Genomic DNA, 21,865 nt, shown 5'->3' with positions numbered 1-21,865 from the left:
CCGAGCAAACGATGGTCGAGCGAGCAAATCAGATCGCAATGGCTGCAACATAATGTAAGTTGTTGCTTATTATGACGACAAATTCAATGTCTGATCATCAATCACTTTTAATTGACAAAGTCATGTTATTGGTTTAATTCTTGTCGAGTTGTTGTTTTAGTGTGCTCTTCATCGGCGATATCATCAGTCTTCGTTCTCATCACCTCGCGACATCAAACCCTAGCTGCTGCTGCTTCGTTCTTCGCTCTTTATTATTAGGTAATTAATCTTCCCCTATCATTTATATATTTATTCTCGATCATTTTATGTTTTATTTGAATATTTTTCTTGAAATGGTTTTTGATTTGTTTGTAATTTTGATCAAGAATGAATTATAGGGTTATAATTTAATTGATAATCTAATTGGGGGTTTATTATTATACATTGCTATTATTGTATTACATGCATTTATATTCCTACTTTTGAGACTCTTACACTTACGGGTGTCAACGACGTGGTGCAATCTTCTGAGGGAAAGTCTACCAAAGCACTTGAACTCCATCGGTTTGCTCGGTATGAGTTATTTTTTGGATAACATGATGTCTGTTTCATGTTCGATTTATGGCTACATGGACACAATAGTTTCACAATTGTAGTCTGCAAATATGTTATTTTCGGTTAACTAAGCACCGTGTATATTCGGAAGTAGTATGTGTGGATCTTTCTTATACGGTTGTTTAACATCTCTCGGGAATTCAAAAATCTTTGGCACGTCTCCGTGTCTCCACCCATGTTCAGCAGACTATTGATCTTCCGGTAACTCATTATACCTTTAGATGCTATTCTTCATCCGTCTCATCAAGAATTTGAGAAAATCGGCGCTTAGTTTAATTTTCAATTACCCTCTTGTTGTGGAAAACATAGTTGTATATTCTCTGATGCTAATCCGTTAATCACTGCTTTCGTAATGTTTCCATCAGTCTAGTTTGTATCCGTTAATCACTGCTTTGGTGCATTTTGGTATCTGCTTAAAGAACGTAAACATTTATTACTATTTTGCTCGCTATTCTAAATGTTGTGTGTAATAATCTACGCTTATTGGCTGCCTTAATCAGTTTTTTACCCTATTTCGACGGGAGGATAGGATCACTACGTTTATGAAAATGGAGGTAGAGTTGCTCTCTTACCTTGCATGAGAACAGTTCTTTGATGTTTGTATACTTTGACTATGTACCAATGTGGTATACGGAGTATGTAATTATGTAACATTGTGAGGCCATGTCTGACTGCCCCATTGTCATTAATATGCATTACAGGTTTTTCAAGACACCACACCATATTCACAAGAAGAATTAGATGAGGTTCGGGACTTGTGGGCGAACTATTTTCTCAATATCTAGCCGTAGATAGCTAGCTAGCGTAGTAATGTATTAGGTAGTTGCATTTTGAAAAACTGATTACATGATCTGCAAGACCATATGTTATGTTGGTTGGGATTTGTTATGCCCTTTGTTGTTGTTCGTTAGTTGTTGAATTCGGATGACGGAGACGGTTGCGTTGTATGTTGATTGGGATCGGTTTTTATTAATTGAAATCGATCATTTTGGTTGAATGGCAGTTGGCATGTTTTGTATTAATGTTTTGGCATTCAAATTGGTGTAATGCAATATGAATTGGCCTGCTCTTTTCAAATTTTTTAAAAAAAAAACAATATAAAGGACAGCGGATTTATAAAAGTTCGATATAATTCTAGCTTCAAAGGACATGGGCTTTCTATAAAAATCTGATGTACATTACACATATGGACATCGGATTAATGTTAAAATCTGATGTTCATTACTCATATGGACATCGGATATATTTAAAAATCCGATGTGCATATATTAATGGACATCGGTTTAAAGTCCCATGTCCATTACACCCCATATGGACGGGACTGAACTCTACATCGGCCTATAATCCGATGTCCATGTGTCTAGAAGTCCGATGTCCTTCACGATTTCTGTAGTAGTGACTCTTGATACTGATCGCTTGTAAAATACGACCCTTGTGAATTCGGATTTGCAAATTGTTTTACATTGAGTGGGAAAATTTTTAAAGGATATGAGAATCGGTTATCGCACATACACTTGTGAGGACAAGTGGGAGTTTGTTGGAGCTGGTGTCCTCCACAAATTAGTGTGATAACATTTGTAAATCTCTTACAGGTTCACAAGGGTATACTTCGTATATTTAATCAGTTGATTAACGTTTACCTAATAACGGTTGGCTTGCTAGAAAGTTTGACGTTATTATCATACAGATGGCGGTGATCAACTGGTCCCTAAAGGTCACACCTATAGGACGTATTTGAGAAATGTGGTTATAGAAATATAATTACATTGATGTCCAAAATGACTAAAAAGTTAGTCAATGTGTTGATGAGATAATTATTTAATGAAAATTAAATAATATTAAGTTGAGACGAATTAACTGTAAATTCGTAAATTAAATATAATAAGTTATATTTAATTAAATATATATAAGGTTAGTTTGGACGAATTAATCTGTTAATTCGTAGTTAAATATAATCAGTTGTATTTAATATCAACAAGTTGAATGTGTCATAGTGGTAATAGTGAGGGTACACAAGCCAAGAGGTCATGGGTTCGATCCTCACTAGATGACAATTTAACACACTTTATATATTTTTGGAAAGACCAAAATAAGGAAAATACACTCCTTATTTTCGGTCTGTTTGGCCGAAAATTAGGAGGTTATTTAATAAGGAAAATACACTCCTTATTTTCGGTCTGTTTGGCCGAAAATTAGGAGGTTATTTCTTTCCTAATTGATTTCGGATTTCGGTCTATATAAAAAGAAAGGTAGAGAATTATTTCTGACCTAATACTTTTTTCTGACCTTGCCTCCTCTTTCTCATCACAAGAACAAAAAGACAATAAAATTTTACAGAAAATTTTAGATTGATTTCTAGCATAATCAAAGGGCATATCTCAGATCGTCTTGGGTGCAACCAATAGGCGAATACCTACTTTGGTATTGTTCTTAGGCCATATTTGCTAGGACCGGAGGTTAATTCTAAATCTTTTTACTTATGTTTATGTATTTTATTTTATGACCTTAGATCATCTTTATTAAATCGTTATAATCCTTCTAAATTAAGGGGAAGTATACAGATTATTTCCCACAGAATAAAACTTACCAACAGTAGAATGAGAGATTACGCGCAAGGACCACGACGATTGCACACACAACGAGATTAGGGGATAATTAGAGAGTGATTAGAGAGTGGTTAGAGTAATCGTAAAATGACTAGGGTTGAAAACGGTGTTTTAGAAACTGACTTTGAATATAAAACAACCCTAAACACTCCCGCATCAAACCGCTAAAACAATACTCGCCAGACCGGATACTCGGTCGAGTAAAGTGCATACTCGGCCGAGTATCCTCTACTCGGTCGAGTATTCTTCATACTCGGTCGAGTATTCCTCGGCAGAACCAAAACAGACTACACAACTAGCACTACTCGGCCGAGTAGACTCTACTCGGTCGAGTATACAACTTAAGAAAAACCGTAGTATTACATTAGAGACAGGTCGCGGCTGTGTTTTTTAGGAATTCTCATGCCCAGGCACGGAGGGTCCGACACGAGCCAGACACGACCCCAGATTTGCCCGTTATTTAATTATTTAATTAAGTTCATTTTTTAAATTTATAAAATATAATTAAAAGGTTACCCTCAAATGACAAATAAACGCCACCTAGACAGAGCCACGTAGGATCCAAAAAGCCATCTAGATTAAAATTTAATGTGACGTGGCATATTTAAATGTGATGTTGCATATTTTTAATGTGACATGGCGAATTAATGTGACATGGATTATCAATTTATTATTACATGACATTAATTTAAATCATGTATCTACAAATTAATTTAATATACTTATATCTATAATATGAAAGGATATTATCATTATTCTTAAATTAATTTTGTATATTAAATATATTGTCTTCCAAAATTTATATAACCCTTACAAATTTACATCAAATTTCATAATTTACAATTAATATTGACATTTTAATTGAACTTTTTGTAATAAAATATGTTAATAAATTTCATAATTTATAATTAAAATTAAAATTTTAATTGAAGTTTTTGTAATAAAACATGTTAAGGAATTAATTAAACCTCTTCATATTACTAAACACTCACCATTATTAATATTTTCCTATTTAACTCATTGTTTTTAAATTTTTTGTAATAAAAATAAATTAATTAAACCTCTTCATATTACTGAACACCCACCATTATTAACATTTTCCTATTTAATTTTTTTTTTAATTAAACATGGTAATAAATTGATTAAAACTCTTCATAATACTTAACCCACACCAAATTAATTAAAAGTTTTTCCTATTTAATTAATTTTTGTAATATAATATGTTAATAATTTTAATAAAACTCCTTATATTACTCAACACCCATAATTTTCATTAATATTTTGTCCTATTTAATTCATCTCTTGAGGTCTTCGGCAATTATCTAATTTAATAATACCACAAAATAAATTAAAATAATGGGAATTTATGGTTGTGTAATGACTATAAAACCTACAATACCTATAATAGTTTCTATTCACTTTATTTAAAATATGCCCATTTGTCATGAGTTTCTAAGCTGTGGATTGTATTTTGTGGTTTAATTTATTTATTTGATTATATTGAGTATATTGAGTATTATTGTCGAGTATTGTTGTTGTTGTTGTTGTTGTTGTTGTTGTTGTTGTTGTTGTTGTTGTTGTTGTTGTTGTTGTTGTTGTTGTTGTTGTTGTTGTGTCCAATAAAGAATATTTTAATTTGTTATGTTGTTGGTTTTATGAATCGTTTGCTTTATATTTGAATTCATGTTTTCCAGTTGGTTTAATTTAAGTGACTTACATGTGAGAATGTTTTGATTCGTTTGTCAAGTTTTTACCAGGTTGATGTTTTATCTTTTGGTCAATGTATTTTTTATATAACTTTAAAGCACAATGAAACGTATGTGAATACAGATAAGGCAAACCATCACGTGGATAATCTGAAGAGGGAAGAAATACAAAAGGCACGAAACTGAGGTAAAATTAAAGGTAAAAAAAGTAAGGTAGAAACTGATAAGTAATGGATGATTGTTGATCTCAAAATAGAAGTCTTATAATATTTCTTTTAATTTGTTATTAAACGTATATTGTGGTGTAATTTTACTATTATACTTCCCTGATCAACCTATTTGAATTTTTTTTTTGTATTCAGAAGTATAATCATCTCTATCATACGGAGTATATTTTTCTTTTTCATTTTATATGAACTATTATCAAGGCATGTAATAAAAGGAAGTGAAAGTGAATCTTCGGGTAAATATTAAATAGTATGATTTCTAAATTCTACTTCGTATGTTTTTAAGTTTATGTGTTTTTTTTGTCAAAACAGGAATAATACATAAAACTTACTCTCATAATTTCCTGAAAAAAAAAATCTACTCTCATAATTAATGGTAATTAAAAAAGTACAAATAATAATTGAATGAAAAATCTTTAAATATCACAATTTACTTTTTGAACCATCATGACAATAATTAATCATTTTAATTATGTTGTTTTCTCTTCCAATTTAATTAAGTTTTCTCCAACTCTCACCTTTTAATTATTTTTCTATAAAATTTACTTTACTTTTTAAAGTGGTTTATGCCTTTTTAACCATTATAAGATGATCGTTGATCTCAAAATGGAGATCTTATAATATTTCTTTAAATTTGTTATTAAGCGTATATTGTTGTGTAATTTTACCATTATGCTTCCGATCAACCTATTTGAATTTGGATTTATGTATTCATGAGTATAATCATCTCTAACATATATTTTTCTTTTTCATTTCATATGAACTACTATCAAGACATGTACTAAAAGGAAGCGTACTAAAAGGAAGCGAAAGTGAACCTTCAGATAAATATTAAATAGTATGGTTTAATTTCTAAATTCTAATCCGTATATTTTTAAGTTTATGTTTTTTTTCAAAACCGGAATAGATTATTTTATAGTCTTTAATACTTCAAAACCGGAATAGATTATTTTATAGTCTTTAATACTATTTTTATTTTTATATAGGATCGTGGATATAAATATAACAAGAGATGGATCAAATTCTTGAAATAATAATAAGGAACTTAAAAAATTTTATGAACCTTTTGGAATTCGAATTTAGGGAATATAGTTTTTTAGATTATTGAGCAATTGAAATGAAAATTTAATTCGTAATACATGGAGTAGATACCGACCATACCGCATATACGTTGAATCGTATCTAATATTTTTCTATCGATATAATAAATGTTTATTGGATGTAAATAATATTTGAAGCATGCACGTGGTGATAACATTTCAAAGATATTTCTATGGGAGGGTTGATGAAGAGGTCTGGAAATAATTTGGAGATGACTATACTGAGGTATTGAGTTTACAAACTTACTAGTTTTAAACCCGTGCAAAAAAATGCACGGGTCGTAATAACAGATGTTATTATTGATACATGATCATATAAATGAGTGTTATTAAATGTGCAATGCCGTAACATTATAAATAAGTCCATAATTCAAGATTTGACGTAATATATTTTCATAATTTCAGTAGCAGTCTTCATTTTGATGACATAATACGGTTTTTCATCATTAACGTAACTAACCAATATATAACGTACGTATAAGTAAAGAAAAAACAGTTTTCATCTACGACAATGGTTTTCTATCATTAATGTAATTAAAATAATCAATTCAATCTATCAGTCGCTGCTTCGAACCACTATCACGAGGATATCACCCTGGTTGGGGCTCGGGGACATTGCACGTAAGTTGTATATGTGAGTAGTATTTTTTTTCAAAATGTGCTTTTCCAAAGCATGAGAGTCTAATATCTCCCTGGCTCACTACCACCGTCACCTCCATCATCTCTCCAACTCCCCTCAAATATTAAATAAAAATGAAAATCCGTCCACTCTCAATTTCATCTTATACCCTCATTCTCACTTGGAGGCCTCTTTCTATTCCCTTCAAATCCCGATTGAAAAATCTCTCACATCAAATCTGCCGTCAAAATTTACTTCACACCTCATATAACGACATTTGCAGTCAATTATCGAAATTATATGTATGATACAAAAAGATCGATCTTTATGTATTTCCGACTATTGATTTCTTTAAAATTGATTTCTTTTTCTTCCATGTAGTATTGTTATTTTTTTTTACAGTAATTCACTGTTTTTCCTTTTTTTTTGTTTTTTTCACTATTCTTCAATTATTATGAATAATTATGATGTCTTTCAGACCTTTTAAAAAAAGTTATTTAAATATTGTTGTCTTTAATTATTTCTGGTTTTTAAGTATTTTCCATATGTTCATCTCATTCAAATTTAAAGGATTTGACTTTTAACATTAACGCTAATTAAAGTGATATAATCGGAAGAACTTCTTGTAAGTATGATACGAAACTTATATTTCCTCCTTTTTATATTTCTTTGCATTTATTTTAAAGTTTACATTTTTTTCGATTTGGAACGGGAACTTTTTCAAATCTACTTGTATTATACTGGTTATGTTATATTTAGTTCTTTTTATATTTGCTTTCATTTATTTTAAAGTTTATATATTTTCGATTTAAAAAAAAAACTCTCTTACGGAGTAATCTATTTTCTACGATTTTTTTATCTACCTCTACTATATTGTTTATGTACGAAAATTTAAAAAAAATGACATATCAATATATTTTGTTGTTAAAATGTTAAGAAATAATATACTCTGTATTTGTGATGTTGGAATATAATAGTTATACTGATTTTTTTTATTTATTTACACAATGAATTTAACTACTCATTCCGGATGATTAATCAATATGCATTGTTCACATTTTATTTGTTCAGGTTAGAAGTAGGAGGACGGTTATTTGAAAATTTTATTAATTTTTCGTAATTGTAATTTATTAATGTGTAATTGTATTGTATAATGTATGATTTTGTGTAAATGTAATCTTAAGTAAATAAAATTAAGATGGTAAAGAAGAGTGTAACTAAATATGTAGAGATCATGACGGTCCCCACGTCAGAAAAAAAAGAACAAAGAAAATTTGTAACAGCCAATAGAAATCCTTTAAAGAACCCATCTTTTATACTATGTAGATAAGGCGTCATTGAAAATTTTTCCATACGGAATTTATTATATACGGATGGTTTCAACTTTTAATATTTAAAAACTCACTTTATTATATTGCGGAGTAAAACACACGTATATATAATGAGTCGTCTTTGTCATTGCTCCGTTTACAAGTTTCTCAAAATTAGTAACTACCACATTGTCACTTGCAGGATTCGATTTAAAAAAATAAACTTAAGTTGTTAAAGAAATAAGGTATTAACTAACCAATTTCTATATAGTTCAAGACTGTATATTTTTAAATGATCAACAACTAATTGCTCGGGAAAATATTAACAATACGATAAAAATATCAAAACTAAAACAGATAAATCCGTGAATTTCACGGGTCACAAACCTAGTTCCTTTTTTAATTATTTAATTAAATTTAGTACATTTAAAATACAAGTAATCAACTAATCAAGACATTAAGTGCATCAATATTTAACAAAATATATATTTAAATCATTAATATTCATTATTTATATAAATCAAAAAGTATTTAGAAAAAAAATACTAAGGCTATTGGGCCGGCCCAGGTGCCATACACGATTAGTCCATGGACCAGGCACGGCCCGAGCACGAAACTGGGCGTGCCAGGAGCGGGCCGCAGCGGGGATTTGGGTGAGTGGGCCAGACACGACACGACACGACCAGCCCAATATCCCTATTTGGACCGGGCAATTTTTGGGCACGCGGGTCGGCCCAGCACGGCCCAATGCCAACCATGGGAGGTTTCCTTAAGAAAAAAAGAAAAAAGAAAAAAGAAATAAACAAGTAAAAGGTGAACCTCAGACACAAAATCCCTTTGAAACCCTAATTTAATCAATCTACCCCTCTTCTTTATCCCATAGCTCAATCAATCTCCAGAAGAACAACAACAATGTCGCACTTCGGAAGAACAGGTCCTCCTGACATCAGTGACACTTACTCCCTCCTCGTTCTCAACATCACCTTCCGTACTCTTTCTTTCTCTACTCTCTCCTTTTCCCCCAATTTTACTTTGTGTATTTCTTGTAATTTGTAGTAATTTGTAATTTGACCATTTGTAGGCACTTCAGCTGATGATTTGTACCCGCTTTTCGACCGTTACGGCAAGGTTGTTGACGTCTTCATTCCCCGTGATCGCAGGTTCTTTCTTTCTCTACCTCCCCTTTTTTCCACTTTACTGTATTACGCTCCTTTCTAATTCAATTATTCTCCTATGAGACCGTCTCATGAAACTGGTCGATATCGTGTATACTAAGTAGTTGAGGATTCTAGTTGTATTGGGTTCGTCTCACATTATATTAATTCAGACCTCCCGCCGACATTCTGGTTCAGCATTATATTAATTAATTTGACAATGTCTCACCGAGACGAGTCTAATTGTATTACTTTAATTTATTTGATTCAATTGGTGATTATAGGACTGGTGAATCGCGGGGTTTTGCTTTTGTTCGCTACAAGTATCAGGATGAAGCAGCCAAGGCTGTTGAAAAACTTGATGGTATTTTATTCATTTTTTTTTTTTGAGTTTTGTTAGTCCATTACTCCCTCCGTCCCGGTCATTTGTTTAGCTTTAGTTTTGGCACAAAGACCAAGGAAAGAGGAAGGGGCCAATTATTAAATGTCGGGTTTTGAAAGCTTCAATTGATTTAAGGTTCAACTGTTTAGGGTTTGTATTTTTAAATGCTCCAATTGATCTTGTGTTTGTTCAGGGAAAGTTGTTGACGGGAGAGAAATCATGGTCCAGTTTGCCAAGTATGGTCCTAATGCTGAAAAAATGTATGTACCCTTCAGCTACCTCTACTTCGATTTCTGTGTTTTTGACGTGTAATGTAATCATGTGGTATAAGATTGCTGTTTTGATATTAGATTTTGCATTTCTTGATTATTTTATCAGCCAAAAGGGAAGGGTAAGTGAACCAGTTACTTCAAAAGGAAGATCAAGAAGCCCTCGTCCAAGGTTAGTCACTGAGTTTGTGTGTAATCAATTAGTTGTCTTGCTTATAAAATCTTTACTAACTGTTTACCTAATAAAATTTTCATTTAGGTACCGAGATGACCATAGAGAAAAAGATTATAGAAGGAGAAGCCGTAGTAGAAGCAGAGATAGGCACGATAGGGATAGGTACCGTGAGAGGGACAGAGGTCACCGTCGTCGAAGCAGGAGCTACAGTAGAAGCCCAGGCTACCGCAAAGATAATGGTAAAGGAAAGTATGATGATGAAAGGCGGAGCCGAAGTCGGAGTCGTCCTCAGGGAAGGTATGGTCTTCACTCGTTTTCTTACCTTTTGTCTTGATACAAAAGGAGCAAAGGCGGAAGGATGGAGGGGAGGGGGATTGAGGGAGGGAGAACAATGCCATTTCCTGCCAAAATATTCCCTTGTCAGATAGAAATGTAGGGATCTGTTTCTCCTTTCCCAAGTTAATCTTGCAAACCATACAAAGAAAATTGATTCTTTAGTTTACCTCTCTTCCGTTTCCCTTCTTTCATCAACTATTGGTTAGGGTTGCAGTTATGCCTTTTCTCATTAGAATCATGAGACAGTTTGCTTGTTTTATGGCAGTGCTTCTCCTCGTAGATCCAGCCTCAGTCCAAGGAGAAGCCCATCACCTAAGCGATCTCCAAGGGTTGAAAGTCCAGCTGCACGTGTGCGAGAAGAGCAATCTCCAATCCCAAGGAATGGTTCTCGTGAGCGTCGTGCTGATTCTCGTAGCCAGTCTCCCCGCAAATTTGATGTGGATGTGAGTGTTTAAGCAACACCAATGCTTCACCAATAATAACCTTACAAACGATTTCATTCCCATTCTAATGTTTGTTTTTGTGTTCCTTCAGGAGTGATTGATGAGTTGCATGTCAAAGAGATTGCTGGGGATGGATGACGGCAATACTCTTCCTGCCAAAGAACATGAACCTTTTGCATGTTACTGCTGTATGCATGTGTTGATTTGAAGTCTGTTCAAAGTAAAAAATCTTTCTTTGTTGAACTTCATGCAGTATTCGAGTTTCATCGGTATGATGCTGTTTGAATATTTTGCAGTTTAATCTCCAGTTTGTTGTAGAACATAAAAGGATATGATGTCTAATAGTCCTAGATTTATTTTGTTAGTCTCCTCTGTTCTTTATGCTATTGTGTTGTATGATTATTGTGGGTGTTGCTTTCATTCATCGTCTGTGGATGTATGATGCTTTTTGTCTTCTATCAAAGGGCTTCTTATTTGTCCCCAGTCTACTGTAGAAGTTAAGAGGGTTTGATGTATAATAGTGTTGAGTTTAGCCCTTTAGTCGGTTTTGCTAAATCAAACACATCACGTTTCACTTTTATCTCTACATATGTTTAACAAATTAATGGCCGATGTTGACATCGATTGACCAACAAAGTAAAACCGGGAAATTAATTTGGGGAGGAGGTAGTATACCTTAAACTTATGCATGTTCCTTTACTGGGATCGAGCAAGATCATCTATAGATTTTGGACCTTATCAATGGGGTGTTCTATATGTTGTTGATGAACACAGACATATACTCTTAATAAACATGGCAATCCCGATCTGATGTGAGCTGTGCTCAAACTAAGTATATCAAATATGATTTGTATACGAACCCAACCTAAACCAAATTTACCCACTACATGAAATGACTCAAAACTCAAACACGCTAACCTTCCTGAACCTTACGTCCCCCAAACTGACTCACATTTTGAAATGGCCCAAAATGACACACCCGAGACACACACTAACCCAAATTCCTCCCTGCATGTGATTACCTGAATCGAAAATACTCGACCACAATTAGTCTCTTGCCAGGTCTACTTATGAGCCATAAAATACTGCCTTTTTGAATTTCGTTGTCACCAGCACATATTTCCTGGTCTTCAGTTTAAATGTCTCTTGGTCCTTTAAACTGCAAAAAATAACAAGGAACAAGCTAATGGTTTGCCCCTTTATCTCAGCACGTGAGCTCGTGGCTGTAGCTGAGCACGTGAGCTCGTTGCTGTAGCTGAGCCTGTGTGTCCGTGGTTGTTGCTGAAAAGTAATTTGCTGCTGCTTTTGCTGCTAATAACAGCTCGATATGTTGCTGCTATCATTTCTGCTAATAGCTGCCTGATTCGTTGCCGGTGCTTATTTTTTTGGTGTTAATGAACCAACATATACGTCAGATCCGGTGTCTTAGCTGAATGCAGCTGGTTGATTTTGAGCACATCTCAGTCTAAATAGCTATCATGAAGCGTGACCTTTTTTTGCTAGAAGTGAACCAGAGCCGCAGTCTGGCACCAGTAATAATTATAATTAGCTCTATTAAAATCAGCCTTGACCTGTCTACACTGCTGTTGTCCCTGTTGTAGTTGGTTGTTCTCCTCACATGTAAGTCTTTCTTGAACGCATTATAGCTACTGCTTCGATTTTGTTTCTCTCGTTTTGCGCAATACTTTCATGTGGTCAGTTAGTATGTACTGTGAGTCACTAGGGCAGTTTGAACCTAGGTTATATGTACTACCCCTTAGGGCTCGCTTGGGATGGAGGTAATTGTTACTAGGGTAATAAAGCCTAAATGAACTGAAAAAAAATGGAGGAAAGTGATGGCAGTTGTAGATAGAAATGGAGCAAGATAATGTAATAGTCCGTCCATTAAGGAGGTAATAGTTCCCCCCCTCCCCAGGTAATTTGATAATTCCTCCATTACCTCCTGTTTTCACCTTTCACCACCACCACCACCACCACCATCACCACTCACCACTCACCACCAATCTCCTCCCATTTTTTCTTGTTTAGCCTCCATTACTCCGGTAACAATTACCCCATCCCAAGCGAGCCCTTAATGCATTCACCAATCACCAGCTAACTCGTTTGCTAAGTTATTGCAAGATACCAAAGTGTCACGAGGTTTAATTGTGAAACTTGAAAAACTTCTTGCAAAAGCTAACTCTCAATAGTTACTTTATTAACTTTACATGAGCTGTTCTTATGCTCTTTATTTTTATCGATGTCACTGCCTCTGAGCGGTCAGATTGTCTTGTCATTACTTTATAGTTGGTGTGGGACTGTTAGGTGATTGCTGTAGGTTATAAATTTGTAGACGTGTGTCAGGCCATTTGACGCTAGCCTTGCTGGTTGTTAGTACCTGCTTGTTTGCTTGTTCCCTTTGCAGTTGATGGCCATTTGCATTCCTTAACCGCGTTGCTGATTTCGGCTGGTCCAAGTTTTTGGCTTCAAAATTTTTTTGTGAGATGTTTACATTACTTACAGTTGGTGTGGGACTGTTAGCTGATTGCTCTAGGTAATTTGTAGAAGTTTGTCGGGCTATTTGACGCTAGCCTTGCTGGTGGTTAGTACCTGCTTGTTTGCTTTTCCCGTTGCAGTTGATGGCCATTTACATTCCTTGACCGCGTTGCTGATTTCAGCTGGTTCAAGTAGTATTATACAATTATATGAAACTATCTACTTCTAGTAATTGTATTTTGGGTTTTCAATTCTATTACTTCTAGTAATTGTATTTTCGGGTCACCTCTTAAATTGCATGTCTTTGCTGTTTTAGACTTTTAGTGTGTGAAGTGTGGATAGTCATTCTGGAGACCGACTCTCGGTCTTTTCTGAAGCTAGTTGTGTGAGTAATTTTGTAAAGGCCATTGTCGGCTTTTCGCTTTTTGGATGCTTTACTATAATTTTGAGAAAATTCATTTGCCGGCACTGCTGATAAAGTTCACAGTTCTATTACTTCTATATGATGCCGAGGAAGTTTAGGGATCAAGACTGGGGATTCCCACAACTTTACTAATCGGTTTTAATCTCGCAAAATTCCAGTGTTAATTTTGATTATGCTGCTTATGGTACGAATATGGATGGCTAATGTATTGTCTCTACTCTCTAGTCAAATACAGCACATCAGTCCTGCTCGGGTCTTGAAATTAACCTGAACTGACCTGACGTAGTGAGTGAAGCTGGCAAGTTAACATGAACAAAGGCTCCATTGTCATCTTTACAGCGGTCAGACGCAATTAGCTACCCGATGTCGCCTGAAAGTCTTGGATATCAAGTCAATCTGGCAAAGCTCTAATTATCTCTTCATCATCCTACCCTCTCGATGTCATGTACTCATGTCATAACAAAGCCATATATATCTATAAAAATAAACTTTCGTGTCAAAAGAACTTTAATGTGCTATAATTACGTTCAATTAAACTAACTCAGTTGTTTATATAAATATAAAGCATACTCCGTATTAAACAAGACTTGAGTGGGTGGAAGTACGACCAATGTCGAAATTTTTGCACTATATCGGCTCAATGGCTCTTGATTCTTGCTATTAGTAAAATAAGGGTGAAAGTGGCAATTGAACCCCATTACTTTGGCTAATTGTGAGATTAAGTCCCTTAAGTTTAGATTGTAACAATTGAGCCCTATTACTTTGGCTAAAGTTTAGATGGTAGCAATTAGGCACCATGAGTTGGATAAGGGAAATTAGGCCCTTTACCCAAAATCTCATGAGAAATTCATTTTCTCATACAATAAAAACTCAATTAGGTTATGTTTTGTTAAGAGCATGTGCACTAATTGGGTGCCCCAAATCTTCTCTCTCTTTTCCATATCATTTTTCACTAATTATTTAATCTATCCTCCCTATTTCACAATTACTCCCTACATCAATAGGGTCCCCCACAGTCATTTTTCTACCTTTTCATGCCCACCAAAAATTTTTGACTACAATATTCGATAATTAAAATACGTAATTAGTAACTCATTAAATAATTAAATAAATAATTACTAACTCGATAATTAAAATGCGTATTTTTGTTCGGGTAAATTCTACTCTGTATTTAATTTCAGTAACTCATTAAATAATTATCCCTGTTATAATAAAATTCAAGCATTAAAAATAATTAAAAAAAAATCTAATACCCTAAAATTAAAATCATACATGATGAAATAATTAGCCTTTGTTTGATCTGTTCCTAGCTCCGGATCCCCACCACAATTTAAATAACCAGAAACGAGAACTCTATATTATTCTTTTCCCATATTTCCTTTGTTACTTTGCCTTTACCTTTGGTCTGACTCATTCCATCTTCCACTTCATCTTCATCACCATCCTCTTCGTCAACACTATCTTCATTGACTTCTTGCAACGTGTAATACTCTCGAACTGATGTCTTGTTACTACTTCCATCTCCTCTTGGAGTAGTTGGATATTGGTCAATGTGTTGAGACATTGGAAAAACTACCCCAAGTGACGAATTATAGAACATTTGTGGAGGACACTCATTATTGGAAACGTGTTGATTAAGAAAAGCTTGAAATGTAGCCTGAAAAACAGGATCATTGAACATTGCCGGGTCAAAACGATGATTATTATTATTATTATTATTATTATTATTATTATTATTATTATTATTATTATTATTATTATTATTATTATTATTATTATGATGATGATGATGATTATTATGATTATGATTATGATTATGATTATGATTATGATTATGTTGGAAATTTTGGTTTGGTGTTATATTTGGATTTCTTTGGGATCAATTTCCATAATTAGGATTATTGGGATCCATATTTTTTTTAGATAATTAAAGAAAGGAAATTATAATTGAATATTAATTAGAAAATTGGTAGAATATTTGAGAAATTTTGGTTTGTAGATTTTATTGTAAAGTTAAGCTCTATTTATAGAGCATTCAACTTGTTGTATTTTTTATACATAATTTTTTATTAAATAATTTATTTATTTTATAAAACTGAATATGTGGACAAAAAAAATTTAAATCCGACTAATTGTAGTTGGACACTATCCGTCTAAAGTTGTAGACGGATAGTGACCCTCTTACAAAATACAAGTGAGTAAGTGAGAGGGCAAGTAGGAGTATCCATTTCTCACCCACTTGCACTATCCACTCTCATTTTGTGAGAGGGACACTATCCGTATACAGCTTTAGACGACACTGTCCGTCTAAAGTGAGAATTTGTGAAAACAAATTAGCCGTTTAACTTGTAAATGTGTCCGTTGAAAAGTTCAATTGTTTGTTCATATTGCTTTTGCCTTTGGGAACCTACCCTATATACTGGGCAGCCTCATTAGTTGGGACTGTAAAGGTGAGGCTCTCCATATTTTCTCTTTCCTTTTCTTATTCGTCCACCTCATTTTCCACTAACTTTTCCATTTACCCTCCACATTTCATAACTACATCTATGCAACAATGAGGCTCCTCAATTCACACACAAAAATTTGGGAACCTCCCCAAAAGTAACACAAATTGCCTTACTTTTCTTTTGGGGACCTTCCCTAAAAACAGTGGAGCCCCAAATGTTGGGGAGGTTGGTGCAACAATGAAGAACTCCATATGAGGAAAGAGAGTGTATATGGGGAGCTTAATTTCCACCTTTGCGGATGCTCTAAGAACATTCATGGGGCTCCCCATAATAGGAGAGATGTAGCATTTGGGGCACTAAAACTACACCAATGCACATGCTCTAAAGAAAAGTGCAATTTTTTTTTAAAATGTAAACAAAGATAATATTTTAAAATTCTAGAAAAATAAAAACATTAGTTTTATTTTACGTTTTTCTAGAAAACCGTCATTTTTATTAAAATATATCTCTATTACCTAAAAAAACTAAACACTTATATTTTTTTACATTTCTCATCTTTTCACAATAAAAAGTTAAAAATGATTATATATACATACTTTTTATTTTGTAAAGAATTGTTACAAATTTTAGAAAAATATTCATTTCTTTAATAAAGCATAAATTTTTTATTTTTTATGAAATAATTTAAAAGCTTATCTAACCGATAATAATTCATTTTAAATTTTGATTTTATTATTAATTTTGATTTTAATTGTATATTATAAAAGTGTAACCAATTTCACTTATGTAATATGATCTACGGAGTATTGAATTTATCATGAGATTTTGGGTAAAGAGCTTACTTTTTTGCATAACTTATAGGGCCTAATTGCTACAGTCTAAACTTAAGGGGCTAAAACTCTCAATTAGCCAAATTAATGGGCTCAATTGCCACTTCCGCACGAAATAAAGTGCTCCTTTATTTGGATAAATGAGACCAACTTTTTGCTTATCTCTAGACATTCTCCTTTTATTTCATCTATTAGTTTGACTCGTTTTAAATTTAAAATGATAATTTTCATATTAAAAGAGAATAGTTGTATAATATTTTATAAATAAAGATCGAAATACGGAGCATATTGAATTTTTCATGATCCTATATGCATCAAAATGGCTGTGAGATTAACAAAAACTCGGTCGTGTTTCATTAGTAAACAAGTAACCCTAACTATATATTGAATCCATTATTCCTACGTCCCAGTTAATAGTTTACATTTACTTTATTTTCTTTCACTCTTTTTGGTTTTGTGCCATCATGTGATTACTGATTAGTCATCACTATAGCAAATCTATTTCATTTGTTAAATTTTCTTCTTTTTATTTAGTAAATAGAACGTAAATGCAGAATATTTAATTCAATTTGAATACAAAAAAATTGATTTATTCCGTACATGTTACTTGTACACTATCCTTTCGGATTTATTTGTCATCGATTTGATGTTTCTCTATTAGAAATACTCCGTTTACAGAAACACTGCCGTTAAAGCTATACAAACTTTTTTCATAGAAGATCCCAATTATTTCTTACCTTTCTTCAACAATACGATTTTCAAATTTCAACACCAATTAAATTACCAAGTACGTAAAAATAATTTCAATATTTTCTTATAATTTTAAGTTAAAGACGACACTTACAACCGATTTAAATTAGGTAAAAATAAACAGATGGGTTTGAGTGGTCTTAACTCTTAACTTAGTATCTTAAGCAAGACCCACTGTAGAAAGAAATCAACATGCTTATCCTTTTTTTTTGCCGAATATCTCCATGATGATTTCATACCTTGTTTGAACAATATCAATTTCAATAACTCAGTAAAGAAACTTATCCCCCGATAATATCAAGTCGTGAGTGGTTAGAGTTCAAAAACTTTGTTCGTAGCTCAACTTCATTTGGGTGAAGGTAAAATATCAATAGTTATCCTTGTTTGAAATTTTCAAAACAAAAATTAAATAGATAACACTGATTTTTTTTTTGGTACATAAGGGAGGCAAGCTCCAAAATTAACTACCAATAAAACGAGGTAAGGCGACACCTAACACGTCCTCCCGGAGAACCTGAAGATGACACTGAAAACACTTCCCCGCAATGCCCGCCCAAAAACAAGTACTCCTTATTTATTAGGACGAAAGGAGTAGTATATAAGCATAAATATGTTAATATATTAGATTTGCGCCATTTGAATATATTTCCTTTATTCAAAAGCTGATTTAAGTAGTACATCGCTTTATTGGTGAACAATTTAGGTAGTTTGATTTAATTTAATTTCTCTATTCTTGCTTTTTAATTATTTTTTTACTTTTTATTTGACATAAAATTCAAGAAAAAGGGAAAATACAATTTGTGATTATTGTTATTAAACGATAAGTTGACTAGATGCAAGTCTATAATCAGTATTTTTTAAACATTTTAAAAAGTTTTTAAAAAAAAAAGAATAAATAAGACACCCAAATATAAATGATAATTAAATACTAATAAAGAGTAATAAATAGAACACAAATTCTTGATTAAGACTGTTTTAAGTTAAGACAAGACTTACAACCGATTTAAATAACGTAAAAATAAAAGAAGGGTTGTGAGTAGTCTTAACTTAAAACGATCTTAAGGAAGACCTATTGTAGAAAGAAATCATTATCTATTTTTTTGCCGAATATCTCCATGATTTCATACCTTGCTTGAACAATATCAATTTCAATAATATTAAGCTAATATACATCGATCATATTTAAGATTTTATCTTCAAAGATAATCAATATACAATTTGTTCTATATATTCACACATTTCATATAAAAAATTGAACAAAAGAAAACATATATAATGTCTATTGTACACAAACTCTTCCTCTTATTGTACTTTATTGAGATAGGCATTATATCATTCATCTCTAGCAGCAATGGATTTTCGATGAGAATGATTCCTATAGACTCGCACCATTTACAAATTATACCAGAAAAAGCCACCATTGATGAACGGCTTCAACTTTTTAATAACATAACAATGTCACGAATAAACACCCAGCGAAAAAATTTGCCCCCCGATAATATGGAGGCGCGAGTGGTTAGAGTTCAAAAAACTTTGTTCGTAACTCAACTTCATTTGGGTGAAGGTAATACTGCCTACACTCCTTATGTACTTCTAGACACTGCTTCCGATATAACTTGGGTTCAGTGTAAAGGCTGCAATCCTTGTTTTGAGCTAAAGGGTCAAAATTTTGATTTCTTAAGGTCTCCTTCCTTTAGACGAGTCAGCTTAAATGATGAAATGTGTATTCCTCCTAAATTTAACTATTATGGATCTTGTGGCCTTAATAACTATTATGGGACATACCCACCGTACCCGAGTATCACGGGCCTTATTGGTAGAGAAACATTTTATTTCAAGAACTCAAGAACAAACAATATGGATGCTTATAAAGGTTTGCCATTTGGATGTGTACTCCAAAGTAAAGACATTACTTTTGGACCAACACTCTACATGCGTCAGAACGTTGTCGCGGGTATTTTTGGGCTTGTTGCAACACCAAAATCACTCATAACCCACCTTGATGCTCAGATTCACGGTAGGTTTTATTACTGTTTACCACCACAGAAACAATTAACCTTTATGGAATCAACTATTTACTTTGGAGATGATGCCCAAATTAGTGGTGATGCTACAAGAGAAGTCAAAACCATCTCAATGAAAAGTCCTAATCTTCATTTTTTGTCATTAAGTGGAATAAGTGTCAATGGAAAACGACTACCAATCGATCCGTCTATCTTTGAATATGATGAGGTAGACTACACAAAGGGTTTTTACATTGATACAGGAGCACCTTTTACCGTGTTAGCAAGAAGTGCATATAATCCCCTGCGAGAAGCAATAGTCACATTCTTTCGCGATACTTATGGTTGGCTTCCTGCTAGAGGAGCTGGTCAAAATATGGATCTTTGTTATTTAATATACCCGGGTTATGATACAAACCTATTTCCAACTGTAGTTCTTCATTTCTTGAATAATGACCAAGTTGGAGAAGTTGACATGGTATGGAGCAAGGAACACTTGTTTGCTGATGTGAAAGGAATTATTGGTGTTGATCAAGGACTTTGTTTGATGGTCTCACCTACTGATGACCCTAATAGATCATTTCTCGGTGCATTTCAACAAGCTAATTTTGGGATTTTATACGATATTCAAAATGGTCGTTTGTCTTTCGTTCCGAAAAATTGTTTATTAGAAAACATATAATAAATTTATATGTTACTCCGTGCTAGTTTTCATATTTTGATGAATATCGTAATAATAGAAAATTAAATTAATAAAGTATATTTTACCAATTTATCAGAATATTTCACTTTTTTTTTTAAAATTTTTTTTTCATCTATTACGGTTTTTTTTTTTTTTTTTTTTTTTTTTTTTTTTTTTTTTATCAATTCTCCCCTAGTGATTCGTTTTCTAATTTAACAATATTTTCTACTCTTTTTAGTTTTCATCCATGTAATAGATTAGCTCCTGAAATAACTTTGCCATAAGCCTTAAATGAGCCTTTTGGGAAGAACTAGCTCGGACTCGAAATATGCATCTAATCATTGTAAGTGTCTCACTTTGGCCACATTGATCACATATGAGAAACTAATCTATTTTATAAGCTAATAATCTATTGTTAAGTGGTTTTGGAATAATATTTTCTGACCTTAAATTTATGAAGCAGACTGATGCTTTTCATAATTTGGGGGCAACCTATGCCCATGTGTAAACTTTAGTGCTCAGGGTTTGAGGGTAAGTGCCAGAATATTAATAGGTGTTTTAATCTAATTTTTAAATCTTTGAATATAATGGAATTAATGTTAATGGAAATCGACTACCCATCGATCCTTCAATCTTTGAATATAATGAAGGACACAACGGGCTTTATCAATGATTCTGGAACACCTTATACATTATTAGCAAGAAGTTCATACAATCCTTTGAGAGAAGCGATTGTCAAATTCTTTGTTGAAACTTATGGTTCGCAACCTAGTCCTCCGAGACAAGTTATTGATCTTTGTTACGCATTAAACCCCGGCTATGCTCAAAATGTATTTCCAATTGTAACTCAGCTTTTCTTAAATAATGAGCAAGTTGGAGAAATTGACATGGTATTGAGCAAGGAACGCTTGTTTGTTGACGTGAAAGAAATTATTGGTATAGATCAAGGATTTTGTATTATGGTAAAACCTATTGATGACCCCGATCAGTCGATATTTGGATCGTTTCAACAAGTTAGTTTCGGGATTTTGTATGAAGTTCGTAATAGTCGTTTATCTTTCATTCCTGTAGACACCTCGCTTTCGCACCTCCCGTCAACCACCTAGTGATGATTGGGTCGCATGTTTAATTATGCGGAGCGATTTATGACATTTCTTAAGTTCGTCAGCACGTGATAGCTCAAACAGTCGAGTCAACCTCATGGTCGTCATCTACGCGCCGATACGGTCATTTTGACAGTAATTAGAGTTTATTTGGGGTCCGGGTCAAAAACCGCTTCCATTTTTCTAAACCGTCTTAAACCCGAGTCGGAATATTCTAGAATTTTCCGGAT

General features: G+C 33.2%; 3 protein-coding genes across 9 annotated transcripts; all 3 read left to right on the top strand.

The window, feature by feature from the left end:
- Window positions 1-8,967: 8,967 nt before the first annotated feature.
- On the top strand, window positions 8,968-13,850 carry LOC141605325 (uncharacterized). 7 transcript variants are annotated; one of them, XR_012526325.1, is made up of 10 exons: window positions 8,968-9,150; window positions 9,244-9,322; window positions 9,601-9,680; window positions 9,892-9,958; window positions 10,077-10,139; window positions 10,227-10,439; window positions 10,744-10,921; window positions 11,013-11,190; window positions 12,156-12,541; window positions 13,466-13,850. XR_012526325.1 is itself a non-coding variant. In XM_074424037.1 (8 exons), the coding sequence occupies exons 1-8, from the start codon at window positions 9,075-9,077 to the stop codon at window positions 11,016-11,018; spliced, it is 762 nt and encodes a 253-aa protein (XP_074280138.1). In that variant the 5' UTR covers window positions 8,968-9,074; the 3' UTR covers window positions 11,019-11,400. The 7 variants fall into 7 exon arrangements, 1 of the variants encoding a protein (XP_074280138.1); XR_012526323.1 differs by having other exon boundaries at window positions 13,326-13,850; XR_012526324.1 differs by having other exon boundaries at window positions 12,130-12,541.
- A 5,272-nt stretch (window positions 13,851-19,122) lies between these two features.
- LOC141607251 (aspartic proteinase nepenthesin-1-like) lies at window positions 19,123-20,532 on the top strand. The gene has a single exon (XM_074426612.1). The coding sequence runs from the start codon at window positions 19,123-19,125 to the stop codon at window positions 20,530-20,532; it is 1,410 nt and encodes a 469-aa protein (XP_074282713.1).
- A 587-nt stretch (window positions 20,533-21,119) lies between these two features.
- Window positions 21,120-21,638, top strand: LOC141607250 (uncharacterized). The gene has a single exon (XM_074426611.1). The coding sequence runs from the start codon at window positions 21,120-21,122 to the stop codon at window positions 21,636-21,638; it is 519 nt and encodes a 172-aa protein (XP_074282712.1).
- Window positions 21,639-21,865: the final 227 nt, after the last annotated feature.

The sequence above is a fragment of the Silene latifolia genome, chromosome 10, assembly GCF_048544455.1.
Source record: "Silene latifolia isolate original U9 population chromosome 10, ASM4854445v1, whole genome shotgun sequence".
In the NCBI taxonomy this organism is placed as follows: domain Eukaryota; kingdom Viridiplantae; phylum Streptophyta; class Magnoliopsida; order Caryophyllales; family Caryophyllaceae; genus Silene; species Silene latifolia.
Note: the sequence above shows the minus strand (reverse complement) of the source record. Positions and strands in the feature narration are given on the sequence as shown.